An 18,318-nucleotide genomic window follows, 5' to 3' on the forward strand; every position below is an offset into this window, starting at 1 on the left:
TGTATCATATCCAAAAAAGTTAAACGGATTGGCCAACCTCATCAGCTGACTCGATTGTGTCACTATACTTTTACACTATACTAACAACTTTTAGACCGTTAGTCCTCCAGACGTGTTCTTTTTTTTAAGCAAATGCCCCAGGCCAATGAGACAAGCGTGTAGCTACAAAATAAACAAAGCGAAACTCATGGCTGACGTATCTTCTTGAGCGGTCACTGATTGAGACACTATTAGGTCTTTAAACATTTACCATCACACACATTAATTCATCGGACCTAATATTTGTAGTTGCCTTAAAAAAAAGGAAAAGAAAAGGTGATAGTCCCCCCCCCCTCCTATTTTTTTCTCATCAGATCTGCATCGATCTCAAATATGGCATTTCTAAAATCAAATTGACGGAAATCCGTCCTACGACGGAGAACTTTAATCCTTGAACTTATATACATGTACATGTATATGTTCATGTGTGATGCTATGAATATGCATAGACAAGGTCATATGAATATGTATATGAATGCATGCAGTGATGCAACACAGAGTGCCATATCTGTGTGTGTTTTTGAGAGTACGTCCATGTTGTCTGTTGATGGTTGTGTGTGGGGGTGTAGGGCCTTTACCTGTGTCTCTGTAACAGTGGCTGTCTTAGGGGCCAGTGGGTTGGAGAGGGAGATGGTGTACAAGATCTCTCTTGTCTGGTTTCCAGCGTCCTCTTTCCTCCAGGGGTGATACACCACGTCTGCAAGTGTGTGTGTGTGTGTGTGTGTGTGTGTTAGGAAAGACAGAATGAACAAAACATGAGTCAAATATTTTCATTTAACAATTATTCAATTTATTCAAGCTTTTATCCCAAAGCCACTCAGCTGTCCAGAGTTTTGGTGCATCATGGGAATCAACCCCGTGAGCTCATGAGACCTAATCTCTCTGATCTAATCAGTGGGTCGGCGCATAAACAACCCCAGGGCAAAAAAACTAAACGCTGCTGGGACTGACCGGTGAAACGCCGCTGGTCCATCCAGTCACTCATGAACTGCGACTCGGCGAAGAGGATGTCGTACATCTTGTCCACGCTGAAATTGTACACCTCGTTAATGTACTGCCGTCCGTTCAGGTCATCGTGGAACGCCTGCACTTCTCCTGCTGAGAACATGCAAATGTATCACATACTTGGAGACACACACACACACACACATTCTATTGTCTTGCAATTAAAGTGCTGTCACATAAAAAAATGATTACAGATCATTTTTCATTGTGTTTTATTCTCACCAACAAAGGGCGTTTGTATTACTGAAATCTGGTGACAGACTTGTGTGTATGTGTGTATGATCAGTGCATATGTATATGTGTGTGTGTGTGTGTGTGTGTGTGTGTGTGTGTGTGTGTGTTTGTTTGTGTGTGTGTGTGTGTGTGTGTGTGTGTGCGTGTGTGTGTGTGTGTGAGTGAGTGAATGTGAACACAAGTAGTAGGACATGGGCTAAGACTGCAGAGCTATGTGTAGTTATTTGATAGTAAACCAACAGTGTGTGAGGCGTACCTTCGTCGTGCGTCTCCGAGGAGTCGCTGAGCTCAGTGGGGAGGTCCTCGTTGTCGTTGAAGTCCAGCGAGGGCGACGGCACGGGCACGGCAGCCCCCATCTCCCCGCCGCTCCTATCGTCGACCAGCACCGGGATTCCGAGCAGCTCTCCGTCCGGCAGACAGTCCGTGTACTCCTCGGGGGCCATGTCGATCTGCACACAGGCCAACAGGGGGCGGCAGTTATAACACTGCCCAGATAACCACATTTACAAGCAGGGATAGAGCACAGGCAATCCAAACACACTCATAGTATACTTTAAGAATGATTTCTCTTAGTTATCAATACTTTACATTGAGTTAAGTAGATATGGTTTCTACAATGCTTCAATACTTCAATCCATTTGAATATTTTTGGAATTCAGAAGAGTAAGTACTTTTGTCACTCTGCAGTACAGGTCTGACTAACTGCCATCTTTTTTCCTCTAAAATGGCTGCTACTGTTGAGGTGTTGGTGGGTTGAGGGCTGAACTCACTGAGAGGGCTGCCTCGTTGCTGCTGGTGTTGGAAGGGTGGAGGGCACTGTTGGAGAGGGACTTCTTGTGCGTAGGTAAGGGGCTGCCGTCGGCCTTGGCCTCCCCGCTGCTCTTGGATGAGTTGTCATTGCTGATCTCGTTCTCCTCGGCTGGGATCTCCTCACAATACCTGTAGACCATCACAGAAGGGCATAAATCATCTGTGTGTGTTTCAGGGATGGAAATATTTTGTCCACTGTGGCTGGTGGATTCCAAAATCTACCAGCCACCCAACTTTTTCACCAGCCACTAGAGATATAGTATGAAAATGTGATATTGTGTATATAATAACATAAATGATTACGTTATCAGCATTATTGCGATACGATTAATGTGTGCTGAATTTTTCTCTAAACCTACCACCAATGTTGGACAGAACTCAAAATTGGCCTGTCCTCCATGCACATACCATAGTGTCATAAAAGTGGTGTGGCTCCTCTAAGATAATCCTTTGGCCTGAGTTCTGGAGCTATCCAACTTGATCTAACTATACTGTGTAGCCTACATCATCTAATTTTAATATTTGCAGATATCTAGGCTATATTTAAGATTTATTTTCTATATGGCTGGTTATGAAATCATGCATTGACCAATTTAAGCACAGTTCAGTTTTAAGAAACTTAAATACATTCATGCTTAACATTTTGTGAAAATAAATCATTAAGGCTACATTGACAAACTCTTAACCATGAGCTGTATATTATCTGATTTTAATATTTATAGATATCTGGGCAATGTAGGCACAGCTCAGTTTTAAGAAATGTTTAAAGCCCAAAAATTGGTCTGCTGTTTATTCTGATATATGGTTTGTCATGTGTTGCGTGAGGAGTTCGTGAGATATTCCACCGAGATGATTGAGTGTGGAGATGGGCACAGAGAATAATGATTAGGCTACATTTCTTGAAAATTGTAAGTTATTTTTTATCACGAACAGTTTATCACAGCAAATAGTGGCTAACTAGCACCATTTAAAAGCTAAGAAAAGGCTCTTTCATGTGATATCTGTGTTATGAGTACTTCTCCAGTAGTTCAACAGAGAAGAATGGGTGAATTTGGATGCACTTTTTGTGTCTATTGTAGTGTCAAAATGGGAAGTGCTGCGGAGACTGCGGCTCACTGGTAGTTATTATATAGGTAACTTCAAATCAGCGTGATGGTGTGTGTGTGTGTGTGTGTGTGTGTGTGTGTGTGTGTGTGTGTGCGTGTGCGTGTGTGTGCGTGCGTGTGTGTGTGTGTGTGTGTGTGCGTGTGTGTGTGTGTGTGCGTGTGTGTGTGTGTGTGTGTGCGTATGTGTGTGTGTGTGTGTGTTTGGGTGGTATGTTTCTGAAAGTGTGAATACAAGGAACTTTATCTGATGCGATTCTCTATAAGGCAAGAGGAAACTATTATTATCACCATGAGAACTTCCTGTTACACAGTCATAAAATTACTGTAGCACAGCTGTGTTGCTACTGTAGATGTCTCACCCCATGGTGTTGAAGTCGTTGTCAGGGGGAACGTAGTCCTCATCATCACTGGTGAGGCCAAGCTCGTTGCCATAGCACTGATGGACAAAGTGCCACAGCTCTTTGGGACAGAGGGGCTACAAGGAGGAGACATAGAGTGACCATTAAAATGAAGTTTCAAGCCACCAAAGTCTTTATTAACATTAATATGACTTATTTCAACTGACAAAACTTAATAAAACTCTGACTTCATAAAACTCCTTTAGTCTGCTCTTGGGAGTCGCTGTTCTCTCACCTTCTCCAGCAGGGCATTCTGCCAGAGCCTGAACATCATCATGTAGGTCCTGTCCCGTGCCCCAAACGAGGTGAAAAAGTGCTGCGGACGACAAAGATGGAGGTCAGGCGGGGGGAGAGGAGGGGAACCCAGAGTACAGAAGTGCATAGTGCACTGAAGGCAGGTATGTCACTGTGGAGAAATGGAGAAATGGTCGGCATCACGACAGGGACGCACAGAGGAGCCTTACCTTCTCAGTGTCCGTGCACACCTGAACGGCATTGGGGATCAAACGCGCCGTCTTCTCCTTTGTCATGGAGCAAACGTCCTTAAGACGCACTGTCAGCTACACACACACACAAACACACACACACACACACACACATACACACACACACACACACATGGTTACACACAATACTACACACTTGGAAAGTAAATAAAACCTGTGGTTCATCTGTTGTTTGACATTTGACATTAGACATGTCTTGTAGAGTAGACAAGGTTAAGACACAGAGATAAGGGTCGTGAGAAGCCGTACCAGTGTCTCCCAGCGAAAGATGTTACTATAGAAACAGATCCAGTTTTCCGAGAGGTAGAGTCGACCCTGCAGCAGAATGTCACGCTGCAGAGCACAGGAGTAGTCTACAAGACACACACACACATCCAGACATAGAAAGAGAGAGAGAGAGAGAGAGAGAGAAAATTATAAATTCACTAAATTCACCGTTGCCTGTGAATAATTATCAACACATTTCTACAATGTAAGAGATTGAGTGTATAGATAAGTTAACTCAAGCAGCACAGTTTAGACATCTTTCTTAGGAGTGGAAATTTACTAATTCAGGCAGCCTCTCCCCAGCCTTTGCTCCTGCCGCTCTGGTGCCTTACCCACGATGAGCCGCTCGGTGTCGGGCAGCTGTTTGAAGAGCTTCCTGAAGTCCTCATTACGCTGTTTATACGTAGGGCTCAAGACCTGTTAGAGAGGGACAGAGAGGTACTGAGAAACAGGACAGGCAAATATATATATATCTGACCTGGTCCACACTGGACACCATCCCTACTGCCCTCTTTTGACCGTTTCGGCCGTAATCTCTCAGGCACACATACGCACATGCACACAGTCACCGCTGTAAGCGTTCTAATGGAGATGTAGTGTCTGTCCACCTGTGGTGAGCCCCTCAGGAGGAACGGACTGGCTTGCTTGGGTAACGTTAGTACATGCAGCAAACGGCAGAGTGGACTGCAAACAGCAAGGGCAGGCAACAGGCAGGCGAACAAACAAACAATCAAACAAACAAATGAATAAATAAATGAACTCCAGGGTAAATGGGGGGGAAATCCCCCAAGGGTCAAATTTGATCCCTACAAATGTGGTCTCGTAGAGATGCCTGGCATGTTGCTAGACATCAGCAATGCAGTTCTCCACATTCCAAAGCCCCATTCAGCACACATGCCATTTAAAAACGGCTCGCACATGGCAGCCCAGTATGGACTGAAGTCGGCCCAGATCTGGCCCTCATCTGGCCTCCCCATAGAGTATGTGCCACTGCATTTATATCCGGGTATTACCCAATGTGCTTTGTAAGGGTATTTGATACGTTGCCATAATATGTATTCCAGAGACAACAGCAAATACATATTCCATACTCCACATTCATATATATAGTAACGTTATATGTAAACAAGAATGAAGATCAAAATTATTGAAATTTTCCTCAACCAAACACATCCATCTGATGAGGAAGTAAGTGGCAGATGACTAACACTGCAACTGTCTGTTGCCAAAGTGCTGTAACCATGCAACACAAACAATGACTTCATGGTGGTCGATAATAGCCCTGACAAACACCAATATTTGGAGGTTTTCTTTGCATATGATAACTGATATGACTGAACCTAAACTAAAAGTAACTGAAGGAGATAGAAGCTTCACTCTTCCCACTTCCTTCCTGTTTACCCTCCTCTTCCTCCTCCTTCTCCCGTCACAAACAAACTCACGGCTGGGATGTCGTCATCGTCGTCGTACAACTGCTGGTTCCGATCCGCAGGGTCCTCTTGATACGTGGTCCAGAGCCACTCTTCGCTCCACACTGAACCCTGTGGAAGCCACCCTGCCAGGGCTTCGTCCAGCTCGAGCAGGGCCTCCCAGTCCGATAGCGAGTCCTGTGGTGGGTCCATTGCCCCAAGGAAGCACTTCTCCTCCTCTTCCTCTTCTTCCTCCACTGCACTGGGGCTGATAAGAGCTGAGCTGCTCCTGCTCCTGCTGCTGCTGCGGAACAGGGATGTGTGGAAGCCTCCCACTGCTGACCCGGAGCTCTGTGCTGTGCGTGTGTCTGAGACAGCAGATACTGTCAGTTTGAATGTTGGAGCCTGCTGACTACAGCCTCATGATCCCTGCCTCTCTCTCTCTCTCTCTCTCACCACCACCCCCCTCCCCCCCCACACACACACACACCCTCACTGGAGAGGAGTTGTCCGGCCAATGCCCTTTAGTAACCCCTCCTGACAGATCCTTTATTATTGAGGCGTCTGTTTTTCCTTGCCTGCTCCTCTCTCTCAGTCTCTCTCTCTCTCTCACTCTCTTTCTCTCCTTTCTGCTGGGGAGTTGTATGATCCTCCACAGAGCCCTTCAGTTCAGTTCAGCACACAGCCTGCCCCCCCCCCCCCCCCCCACAGGGTGATGAGGTGAATGAATTACAAGCGCAGAGGTGAGAGAGTAGCGGAAAAACCCTCAGTCACATCTCGACACAAACAAGTGCCTTCATCGCTGTGCGACCCTCCGTTGCCTGAGACGGCTCGCTCTCCACATGCTTCCCAGGTCAGGAATGCAGAGCGCTGGGAAGAGTTTGGACGACCTGACGTTCTTTAGTCCTGGGGGTCTTCTCTCCGCCCCACTCTGTGTGGGCTGACTTTTTGTCAGGGTTGTATGATTCTCGCTTTGGCAGGAGGAGGGAAAAGCTTCGTGAGGGAAAAATAACATCTGTGGTGTTTCCCCAGAAAGTTGTTTGGCAATCCAGATATCACTTAACTCCTCTTTATCTAGCCATTGATTTTGGATTCACACACCCACTTGTTCAGTGAGAATGTTTATGCTATGTTCAAGTCTAAGCCTTATCTATTTTCTCCACACCCTTAACCATACACGGTACACCCATCAGAAAAGCCCAATGGCAGATTATTACACAGACCAGCTGGCCAGCATATCACATAAACTAATTAAGTTATTGTATGCCATTATGGCAGACCAATAACACCAAACAAATAGAGTTTTTGGCCACAGCGCTGTCAAGCAAAGGTCACTGCATTTCAGGAAAAGTAACAACAACACAAAGTCAGGAAGTCTGTATGCCTGGATATGAAATGCTTTCATAAAGGCTTATGTTACTGTCCAGCATGGTGAACACGGCAATCCTGACTATTTTCATTCGTAGTTCCCCATTGGTGGAACAACAACCAGGGGGGGGGGGGGGGGGGGTGTCCATTACTATCCTCAAGAAGCTCTTGAAGACCCAACTCTTCTGAGAGTCTGGTTTCTCCTAACACATCTAACACCCCAATACACCATAGCATACACTTACCAGGCACTTCCTTTCTTCTATCTCTCTACCACTATCTCCTTCAACCAGGGTTGTAGTGGTAAAATAAGACGTGGGTAAACTATGAATTCTGTGATTACGCGGTAAGGTGAACTGTGCCATGCGGTATTGGATTTTTGAAAAAGGCATTCAGAACATGTTTGATGATGGTGGAGGTTTTTGTCCAATGTTTAGAACAATACCAGGGGTATTACATGTTTCCTACAGTGTTGATGAGTGTACTACATACATGTGAATGTGGATAATACAGTGTTATTTTTGAATGTTAAAAGTTTTTAGAGGTGGATAAACTCTAATAAGAGGTAGATAAACTCTATTTCTGAAATGTGGTGGACGAACAGCGTTTACTTGCATTTTTCCTCCACTACAGTCCTGACTTCAACTAGATTTTAGCTAGTACTTTAACATCTGCACTCTCCTTCTCTGATAGTAGTATTTCTTATGACCTAAGATCTCCTTTGCAATGCAGCTTGAATGTTATTCCTCATTTTATAAATAAATAAATGCAATGTGAATGCAATCACTAGTATCTATCTATCTTTCTATCTATCTATCATCTGGCAAATAAGCACATGGCAAAGACCATACTTTCAACACAGCAATTGCACAGCTTTAATGTTCCATGAAAAACCTGTTTGATCAAAGGAACAACATGCTTGCCTCATCACTGGAGGAAGGCTTCAGGGGGACTAAAGGAGGCTTTATTGCAACATGCTCAGGAAGGGCCTCTTTAACTCAGTACAATAGGTGCCTGTGTCAGTGCGGTCGAAACATGTCTCACTGTGACATGGACGAGACGTGATGAAGGGGTTATACATTAACCACTTCAGCAAACACCGAGAGACGCTGGTGACTGGCACCGCCACTCAAAGGGTGGGGCTGCTCATCACCTGTGCAAATGGTGACAGTGACAACCAAAGTGTGTGTGCGTATGTGTGAGTGCGTATGTGTGAGTGTGTGTGTGTTTGAGTATGTGTGTGTGTAATGAGGTGCTTGTTTGGATGTCATGGTATGCATATACAGTAGGTGTGTGACTAAGGAAGTCTGATTCCTTTCCACAGGCTTCCTCATCAGCTTCCTCATCAGCATTTAATAGCACTTTTATCTTAATATGCATTCAGCAGTGAGGTCACGGAGGTCCAGTACGGTGGCATTTGGACTGCGTGGAGAGATTCTCCAATCTAACCAAGTGTGTCTTGTCTTCAGGGTTAACAGGGGAATGAGGGAGGTGGGGGTGTGAAATCACAACAGCCTCCTCATAGAGAATGAGTGTCCCCACACTAGGGTTATTCTTCTGTGTGTGTGTATGTGTGTGCGTGTGTGTGTGCGTTTGTGTTTGTGTGTGTGTGTGTCTCTCTCTCTCTCTCTCTATGTGTGTGCGTTTGTTTGTCTCTCTTTCTCTCTCTCTCTCTCTCTGATTTAATTTATGTGTGTGTGTGTGTGTGTGTGTGTGTGTGTTTGTGTGTATCTCTCTCTCTCTCTCTATGTGTGTGTGTGTGTTAGTTTGCATGGAGGGGCCACTGCTCTTGGGCCCTCGCTGACCGGCTGCTTCTCACTGCCTTTCATCTGCCACACACACACACACACACACACACACACACACACACACAGTGGCTCTTTTGTACTGCAGCACTCCTCCAACAGTCAACAGCCGCACCTCTCCCAAACACTGTTTATCTCTTTTCTGGTTTTTAGTCCTTCTCTGTACCATTTCTCCTATTTTTTCCATCTCGCTGTCCCTTTCCATTTCACACTATTGTTTCTGTGTGACAGACCGCATCCTTTTTTTGCAGCTCTGTGCTCCATGCATTAAGAAGCACACATATAGTGATAACAACACATTTTACAGTTTGCGTCAAACTAACACAGAAGCTATTGTTAGTGAATCAGCTTTGATAGCACTTGATAGCTCGGTAAAAATATGTATTAGCATTGGCTGTTAACATTTGCTAAGTTAGCTAAGGTGTTAGTGGGGGTCCCAGTGACTGATGTGTCCATTTCTCTCCTGGGGTTTGGCTCAGATCTCACTTATGGACGGATGTGCTTTAATCATAGCGCACTCAGGGCCATGGGAGGTCATCATCGCCACACACACACACACACATACACACACACACACACACACACACACACACACACACACACACACACACACACACACACACACACACACCATCCTAGCAACTAAACCAATCTTAACCTATTTTGTACACAATGACCCATTGAAAGCTATGAACAGGCTGTCCTTCCTCTTAGAACCACATGAGCACATATAACCACATTTTGCTCACTCAGGACTCAGGATGGTGTCAGTGGTATTTTCACAGGATAGACACAGGGCCATGCCTTTCTCTGCATAGTGGTAGCGCAGACTCCCTTCAGCAGGCAAATGCCTCCATTTCATGCAAATGGGTTTCAACCACAGCAGAATTCCCCCACTGACAGTGAATGTGGATGGAAGACCACACACAGTAGTCTGGAGCAGTGATGAGTGACAGTACTGACGCTAACATGCTAGTAGCTTAGATTCCTGAGATTTGTATCACAGTTAGTCAAGTTACGTTTGCATAACGATGCATTGGTTCCGAACCCACTTGTTGTCACCTGCTTTGGCATTGAGTCTGTGGTTGTGAGAGCCGCACCACAGAGGCAGAATTTTGAGGCAACTGTGATGTTGGATGCTAAGAATGCTAATCAAACGCTAGCCAATTCTGAGGCGATAGGACCATGTAAAATCTGCCATTTTTTAAATAATAGCTGCCAAACGTAACTGATCCAAGGCCAGCTTCTCTCCCAAAAAACTTGCCATCAGGTGGAAACAAGGAGCCGTCTGAAGAAATGAGTAGACCCCGTGGAGAGACTGGGGCCTTAAGAGGAAGGAGATAAATCAGAGAGAAGAGGGGGATAATCAAGGAGTTACAAGAATACAAGACATGCTTACTCTCAGGATGTGCTGTCTTTCATGCTAAGGGGAGAGAAAGAAGGAGTACAGACAAAAACAAACAAACAAACAAATATAAAACAATAAAGAAAAGGAAAAGGATGAAGACCCCAATAACATAAAGGAAAAGCACATAAGGATACTTCATAGCCACACACACACACACACACACACACACTGCCATAGGAGCCGAGTTGTTCCAGGTAGGGTGTGACTTTGGCACAGGGATCATTAACAGAGGTATTCTGAGATGTGTGGACATACCACACACACACACACACACACACACACACACACACACACACACACACACACACACACACTACTAGTATGCTAACTAATGCTAAGGAATTAAACCCCCAGTCCTCCGCTAATAATGATTCACAAACATTTTTTGCACAAACACGGCACAAACAGTATATTTCTTGTTTAATATTATGCTATGGAGATTCATCAACTGCAAATGTTGATGTTCATGGCCCAAAAAACAGCCAGCATGCCCCCTTGTGGTAGAACTTTGATACTTGGAGTACATTTTTCCCAAGCCTACTTTACAATACTGTATAGTAGCAATAATAATTATTATTACAATAAAATCGGTCGGATTTAAAATTGGTCAAGTTAGAATATAGGTGTACATACTGTACTGTACTTTGCCCTATCCAATTCCAGGGCTGCATCTACTCAATCGATATAAGGAACAATGTGTGTGTGTGTGTTAAGCTGTGTGTCCTGCAACACACTCAAAGTCAACTCGCTTCTTTTAGGAACTATTAATCAGTCACTAGCTAGACTGGATAATGTCCACAGTGGCCTTGACATTGAAACAACAGGACAGCACAAGGACTGTCCATCTGCCACAAGGCATCTGTGAGGATGTCACAGTGCTGACACTCAGTGGTAACTAATGGAAAATGAACACACACAATCACACACACACACACACACACACACACACACACACACACACACACACACACACTCAGCACACTCAGATAGAAGAATATAAGAATATGTGACTTACGTTGTACCAGCTCTGGCTCTTCTGCGGGGTGCAGCAGGCAGGCAGGCAGGAGGACAGACAGACAGACAGACAGACAGGAGAGAGCAGAGAGGTAAGTTACTTCACTTCAGAGAAACCAGGCACAGCCCCCCCCCCACATCTCCACGTCAGCTTCCCACACCACATGGCTAGCTGGAACACCACTCTAATCCGCAGTAGTATTTTTAGAGGGTGTGTGTGTGTGTGTGGAGTGGGGTGGGGGTGGGTTCTGACATGGGGTGTCTAATTTCAGCCCAGAAGGAGAGCACTACTCACTCTACCTTCACTACAAGTGATTCCCCTTAATCCAGGATAGGATGGATTAAAAATATCTCCATACCCACTTTTTCTAGGTCAGTACAAGTGATGCATTTGTATGTATGCTATTTCTATTATGTGTGTGTTGTTTTATGAGTGTGTATTTCTGCATTTGATCTAATTTCTGCTTTTTATTATTTCTTTTTCAATCATGTCCCAAAAAAGAGTCGTGTGGAGCCACTGATGACTTCATGATGGATTTTGCTCTGTCATCCCTGCAGCCGCCATGACTTAAACAATTACATTTGCTGACAGCAGAGGGCAGCACAATGATAAAGCTCTACAATGGAGACACCATATCCAGCATGTTTCAAAAGACACGGCTATTTTTAAAACACAGATGGCTGTGTTGATGTCTATCCAACTGATCACACTGTCTCCTTCCCTTAGACCACTAATACACTGTAAATACAAATTCCACACAATCAGTCTCCTTATCACCAGGGTTTCCCTACCACTCTTAATTTACACCTTCCATTCACCTGAGAGTGAATCTTCACATTTTCCAAACCCCAAGTTCCCATCTAATGTCACAACGTGATTAGACCAGAATCCTTTCACTGCCCCTGCTGGCGCCTTCGGACTTGATATCTCTCCGCACACAAAGGGCAAGCACCAGCCACCAACCCTCACTGAGGAGTTGGTATTATCAGCCATGGCCACAGGGCACAGGCCCGCCTGTTGAGCCTGCACATAAAACATGGAGGCTAGCAGTGCGGGGGATAAGTCCCACATGGCACTGGTGGTGAGTGACGGAGAGAGCTAGGGCCAGAGGAGGAGGTGGAGGAGGAGGAGGAGGAGGAGAAGGAGGAGGTGATGGAGGAGGTGGTGGAGGAGGCGAGTGCAGGCACACTGGCCCCGTCTTTGGGAAGGCTTTGGGGGAGTGACAGCTTTAATGGAGGCTAATCTGATCTGGAGCTGACAGGGGCGCGAGACAGGGCTTACTATTCAAGTGTACAGTACTTAGAAGAAATGCTGTAACAGGCTGGCTATGTGTGAGTGTGTGTGTGTGTATGTGTGTGTGTGAGTAAGTGTGTGAGTGTGTGTGTGAGTAAGTGACCGTGGAAACAAGAAGAGAGAAATAGGATATGTGTGCACTTATTTGATGGTAAAATAAATGAGACTTTGACATGGAGTGACGGGTAGATATATTGATGGAGAGAAGGAGAGAAATAGCAGCCGTGGCCTACTGGTTAGCGCTTCGGACTTGTAACCGGAGGGTTGCTGGTTCGAACCCCGACCAGTGGGCTGCGGCTGAAGTGCCCTTGAGCAAGGCACCTAACCCCTCACTGCTCCCCGAGCGCTGCTGTTGTTGCAGGTAGCTCATTGCGCTGGGATTAGTGTGTGCTTCACCTCACTGTGTGTTCTCTGTGTGTTTCACTAATTCAAGGATTGGGATAAATGCAGAGACCAAATTTCCCTCGCGGGATCAAAAGAGTATATATACATACTGAGGGGGAGAGAGAGAGAGAGAGAGGGAGAAAGAGTGAACTGAGAAAGAGAGAGGGAGCTGAGAAGCTACAGAAGTAGGATTTCTTTGACAGATTAGATGTGTCCTGTCCTGAATTCCCTCTGGCTTACTCTTCTGAATAAGATCAAGCACACACACACACACACACACACACACAGCAACTCTAGTCTTCTTTCTGTAGATATTTTAAACATGACCTGGACCACAGGGGAACCAACATTAACTGGAGAACGAGCTCTGGTTCATTAAACCCACTTTACAACTAGAACTGTTTTAAGGTCGTCTGTAGAAATTATGACCTAAAATGACTATCTTGGAGCTAAATGTAGCTACACTGTGTAGTATGTAACCATTTCACTGTTGGCAGTGTAATACACTCAGAGTTACTGAAAGACTGAAAGACATGCATTTTCAGAATGGTAGTGATGCTAGTTAGCATCATAATAAGTGGTGATGTTTTTGCAGTTACATCGTTTAAAGAAACTCTGTTACAATTAATTAACTTAATTAAGTTACAAATATATAGCATAACCAAAAAAAAAATAATTCTATATATTATCATGTGCAGCAGCATCAGCAAATATGTATGTCTGCGTATATTCCATATGATGCAACCATCACTGAGTATTTCTGTCAGCCCTGCCCTGCCTCACCCTAAGAGCCATTTACGGTACTTGAGTAGGTACCCACACAACTGGATCATCATTGGTACTTCAGCTACCACAAAGATTTTTAATAGAAAGCAAAAGAGTTCTAGTTTCAGTCACCAAAAGTACTGCATGTTTGTCCCTTTAGCAAAACAACGGTATGTGTATGTGTGTGTGTGTGTGTGTGTGTGTGTGTCATACATGTGATTGAGTCCCCACTGACACCTCTGTCACTCCAACACATTAGACATGCTTCTGGACGTCATGTCCTCTGTCACCATATTGATTCATTGACATTTGACTGTATAGACTTCTATACTAGAGGCTGCATGACAAATGTGTCTGACTGAAATCTATCACTTTCTGACAAGGGGAGAGGGGGCCGGGGGGGGGGGGGGGGGGGGTGGGCAACAAGGCTGGGGACAGCAAGTAAAGAGGGCCACTGTAGCAACAGCAACAACACACTCAGTACTGACACCGCTATGGCTACCAGGAACAGAGGGGGCGTGTGAGGTCAAGGGGGTGAAACTAAAAATGAAATGAAGTGCTTACTTTGATGAGGTTTAGCCTGTCATACTGGAAAACAAATTAAAACAAAAGATAATGGAGTGTTACAAGTCCAATCAGACAAGAAGCCACAGAGGAAGAACACAGGAAGACAGACAGATGAGCTGATGTACATCAAACAGCTTCGGCAGATGGGAATCTCACATGGATAGTGTTCTATTAGGAGCCAGCCTTTCTCAAGGGCAGTGAGTTTGGAAAAGATTTTTTTCTGTGTGTGTGTTTGTGTGTGTGTCTCTCTCTCTCTCTCTCTCTGTGTGTGTGTGTGTGTGTGTGTGCGTGTGTGCGCACGCATGTGTGAGGATGCTCATAGAAGTGCATGGATGTGTGTGTGTAGCCTTTGTGTTTCTTTTAATGTTCATGTTTGTGTAGATGTCTCTCTGTGCCCAGATGCAAACAGGTTGGGAAAGCATTGAGAGGGAGAGGGAGGGCAAGAGGAAGGAAGTTAGTGCAGGGACCACATCTCTGTTGGCCTCACCACAACTAGGCAACCTCTGCACTGCAGCAGAACTGGATGCCAAGCTTAGAGTGGCATGTCAAGATGTAGCACATCAATCTGCTGCAAAGGAGATGGGTGAGATTAGATGTGTGAGATTAGATGGGTGAGACTAGATGTGTGAGATTAGGTGGGTGAGACTAGATGGGTAAGACTAGATGGGTGAGACTAGATGGGTAAGACAAGATGGGTGAGACTAGATAGGTGAGACAAGATGGGTGAGACTAGATAAGTGAGACAAGATGGGTGAGACTAAATAGGTGAGACAAGATGGGTGAGACTAGATGAGTAAGACAAGATGGGTGAGACTAGATAGGTGAGACAAGATGGGTGAGACTAGATAAGTGAGACAAGATGGGTGAGACTAGATAGGTGAGACAAGATGGGTGAGACTAGATGAGTAAGACAAGATGGGTGAGACTAGATAGGTGAGACAAGATGGGTGAGACTAGATGAGTAAGACAAGATGGGTGAGACTAGATAGGTGAGACAAGATGGGTGAGACTAGATAGGTGAGACAAGATGGGTGAGACTAGATGAGTAAGACAAGATGGGTGAGACTAGATGAGTAAGACAAGATGGGTGAGACTAGATAGGTGAGACAAGATGGGTGAGACTAGATGAGTAATACAAGATGGGTGAGACTAGATAGGTGAGACAAGATGGGTGAGACTAGATGAGTAATACAAGATGGGTGAGACTAGATAGGTGAGACAAGATGGGTGAGACTAGATAGGTGAGACAAGATGGGTGAGACTAGATGAGTAATACAAATAGAGAGAGAAAAAAGAGGGAGGATGAGAAAAGGTGCACAGGAGCAGGACTGAATGTGAATAACAAGGTTAGTTGAGAGAGAATGAGAGAGGGTAAAATAAAGCAGGAAGAAAGAGACAGGGGAGGAACAGTGAAAGGGAGCACACAATGTGTTGTTAGCTTCTTGTCCCCTCGTGTTGCCTGTACTTCCTGTGCGTCCTCCTGAGGAGTACTTGGCAGAAGCGGTGTGGGGCAGGCAGGGCAGGGAGCGGTGATGTCATGCCCGCTCCTCGCTGTGGTGACCCAGGGCCCCGGCAGGCGCTCACCGGGCAGGCTGTCCCGCCCTGGCCTCGCCATGGCCGCCTGGCCTGCCTTGCTAGCTCCACTAATCCCTCCGCTAAAGCTCCACCGGCCCCTGCGGTCACAGCTGCTAGCACCGTGGGGCAGAGCAGGAGCAGGAGCAGGAAGACGAGGAGGACGAGGAGGAGAGCGACAAGCAGGCTAACTACACACTCTCCTCTCAGCTCCTCATTGCGCCCTACACTTGTGTGTGTATGTGTGTTTGTGTGTGTGTGTGACAAGTTCATGTGGATACAGGGCCCTCCGGCACACACTGTTATGGTACTTCTTTATTCTGGCAGCGACACAGAGGCCTGAACCGTGGAAACTGGGCTTTATCAGTGTCTTTAGCTAGCATGGGCGCCACTGGCACAGCTCTGGGCATGGGCTGTGGACGACAGCGTGTGGCGCAGGCCTGGCACGTGAGATGGCCTCAGAGACGGAGGTCTGCCGCCACTGCTGTCGCACACTAAGAATCTGTGACACAGTAGAAGGCTAGTTTCCAGGCTGCAGGGCTGTAGGGGCAACAGGCACACAGACTAGAAGGGGGAGAGGCAGACCCAGAGTGACATACAGTTCAAGAAGCAAGCACAGAGATAGATGTATATATATATATATATATATGCACATTACAAGTTTTGTATGTTTGTGTGTGTGTGTGTGTTTGTGTGTGTGTGTTTATGATTATTTGGGTGTTTATGTATGTTTATGTGATTACACTATACGCAGGTCTATGAATCAATCAGTCTTGTGTTGGTGTGTTTGTTTGTGTTTGTAGGTAGATGATTGGGATCAGGGAACAGGCAGTGCAAGGGCACAAAAAAAGGCGTCAACGAAATGGATGCTGGGCTTCAAGGTCAAAGGTCAGGGGTCAAGGATAGCAAAGGGCACAGGGCAGAAGGAGGAGTCACGTAACAGCTCACAAGACAAAAGTCACGGAAGGGGGGGGGGGGGGGGGGGGGAGAGTGGGCGAGTGCTGTGCGTGAAGAAACAGAAAAGAGAAATGCTTACTTTGGAAAGTCGCTTGTGAGACTAGCATGCACCAGGAGAAGAACAAAGAAAGAAAAGAAAAATAAAACAAACAAAAAAACAAGAATAAAACATAAAATGCCAAGAAACGAGAAACAGCTAAAAAGAACAAAACCAAACGTCAGTTTCAGGTCAAGAGACATTTTAAACATGACATCAGCGAAAGCACTGTGTGCCAGTATAGGCACTAGCAGAGAGACAGGGAGAGAGAGAGACAGATAGAGAGAGACAATGACCACAAAGCAACAGGTGATGGACAAGCACTTCAAATGGAGAGTTTAAGGGAACATAAATGGCATGGAGGAAGGAGAAGGAAGGAGAGAGAAAAGGTAAAAAAAGAAAGAAAAACCATGAATGGAAGACAGCAAAAGAAAGAGAGAGAGAGAGATCAAGAGAAAAAGAGAAAGTGTGTGTGTTGTTCCTACAAAAACAGGTTATAGAAATATGAAGTTAACCCTGTTCATGACTGCTATACTTCTAGAGAGGTGATAGCTGGTCTCAGCAGTGGTGATTGGTCTACTGTTCTTCCCCCTCCCTGCCTGCCTCGGTCCAGATGTGTGGAACCTCATTAGAAGCTCTTGACCTTAATTCTAACTCCCTGGAGAGCACCCTTGAGTCTATAGGGAAAATACTTCATAGACTGTGTGGGGGTCCTTAAACATAAACATGATGCACATTAACACATGTACACACACACACACACACACACACACACACACACACACACACACACACACACACACACACACACACACACACACACACACACACACATACACATCGAGACACATACTGTAAATGTCAACATAATGTCAGTCTCCTGTACTGGTCCCTAATTGCTATACAGACATTAGCAATTTAGCTTTGGCTCAGCTCCTTCTAAGCTCTCCCCAATAGGTGGACCCATCTGAAGAGCTAAAGAAAGAAAGTATGCATACATGTATACTACCGTAACAACATAAAATGGCTTATTCATTAAAGGACTGACCATCATAGAATACTTGGAAATAAAGAAGTTCAATATTGTATTAATATGGATAATTGCATCCATAATTGTAAGAAAATATTATTTTATGTATAGTGAAACACCTACTACCCTGGAAGATTCCTAAATCAATTTCTTCAAAAATCTAGTATCATATCTAATAGAAGTATCTAATAGAAGTATTATTTCTGTTTTGTTTTTTGTTATTTATTCATTACTAGGACACAAAGTCGTCAGTTAGGGTGCTGTTACAGCCAAGCACATATCACTGGCTAAATAAAGCTGTCGGCCAGTGTCCACCCCTGCTCTGCCTGACCCCCCCCCAACC

General features: G+C 45.2%; 1 protein-coding gene across 15 annotated transcripts in view; it reads right to left on the reverse strand.

Annotated features, from left to right (window-relative positions):
* The window catches only part of gramd1bb (GRAM domain containing 1Bb), a 133,303-nt gene that overhangs the window by 9,730 nt on the left and 105,255 nt on the right, over positions 1–18,318 (reverse strand). For 7 of the 15 annotated variants that reach the window (XM_042062906.1, XM_042062904.1, XM_042062907.1 and 4 more), the window contains 12 exons: positions 16,988–17,008; positions 11,371–11,391; positions 10,347–10,370; positions 4,698–4,782; positions 4,348–4,451; positions 4,057–4,152; positions 3,828–3,908; positions 3,554–3,669; positions 2,049–2,217; positions 1,535–1,727; positions 991–1,137; positions 618–736 (listed from right to left, as the gene is read on the reverse strand). In XM_042062906.1, coding sequence (XP_041918840.1) covers positions 618–736; positions 991–1,137; positions 1,535–1,727; positions 2,049–2,217; positions 3,554–3,669; positions 3,828–3,908; positions 4,057–4,152; positions 4,348–4,451; positions 4,698–4,782; positions 10,347–10,370; positions 11,371–11,391; positions 16,988–17,008 — 1,176 coding nt within the window. Of the gene's footprint in view, positions 1–617; positions 737–990; positions 1,138–1,534; positions 1,728–2,048; positions 2,218–3,553; positions 3,670–3,827; positions 3,909–4,056; positions 4,153–4,347; positions 4,452–4,697; positions 4,783–10,346; positions 10,371–11,370; positions 11,392–14,376; positions 14,401–16,987; positions 17,009–18,318 lie in introns of all 15 variants that reach the window. The other 8 variants (XM_042062913.1, XM_042062912.1, XM_042062905.1 and 5 more) reach the window with 7 other exon arrangements.

Source organism: Alosa sapidissima, chromosome 15, assembly GCF_018492685.1.
Source record: "Alosa sapidissima isolate fAloSap1 chromosome 15, fAloSap1.pri, whole genome shotgun sequence".
NCBI classification, from domain to species: Eukaryota; Metazoa; Chordata; class Actinopteri; order Clupeiformes; family Clupeidae; genus Alosa; species Alosa sapidissima.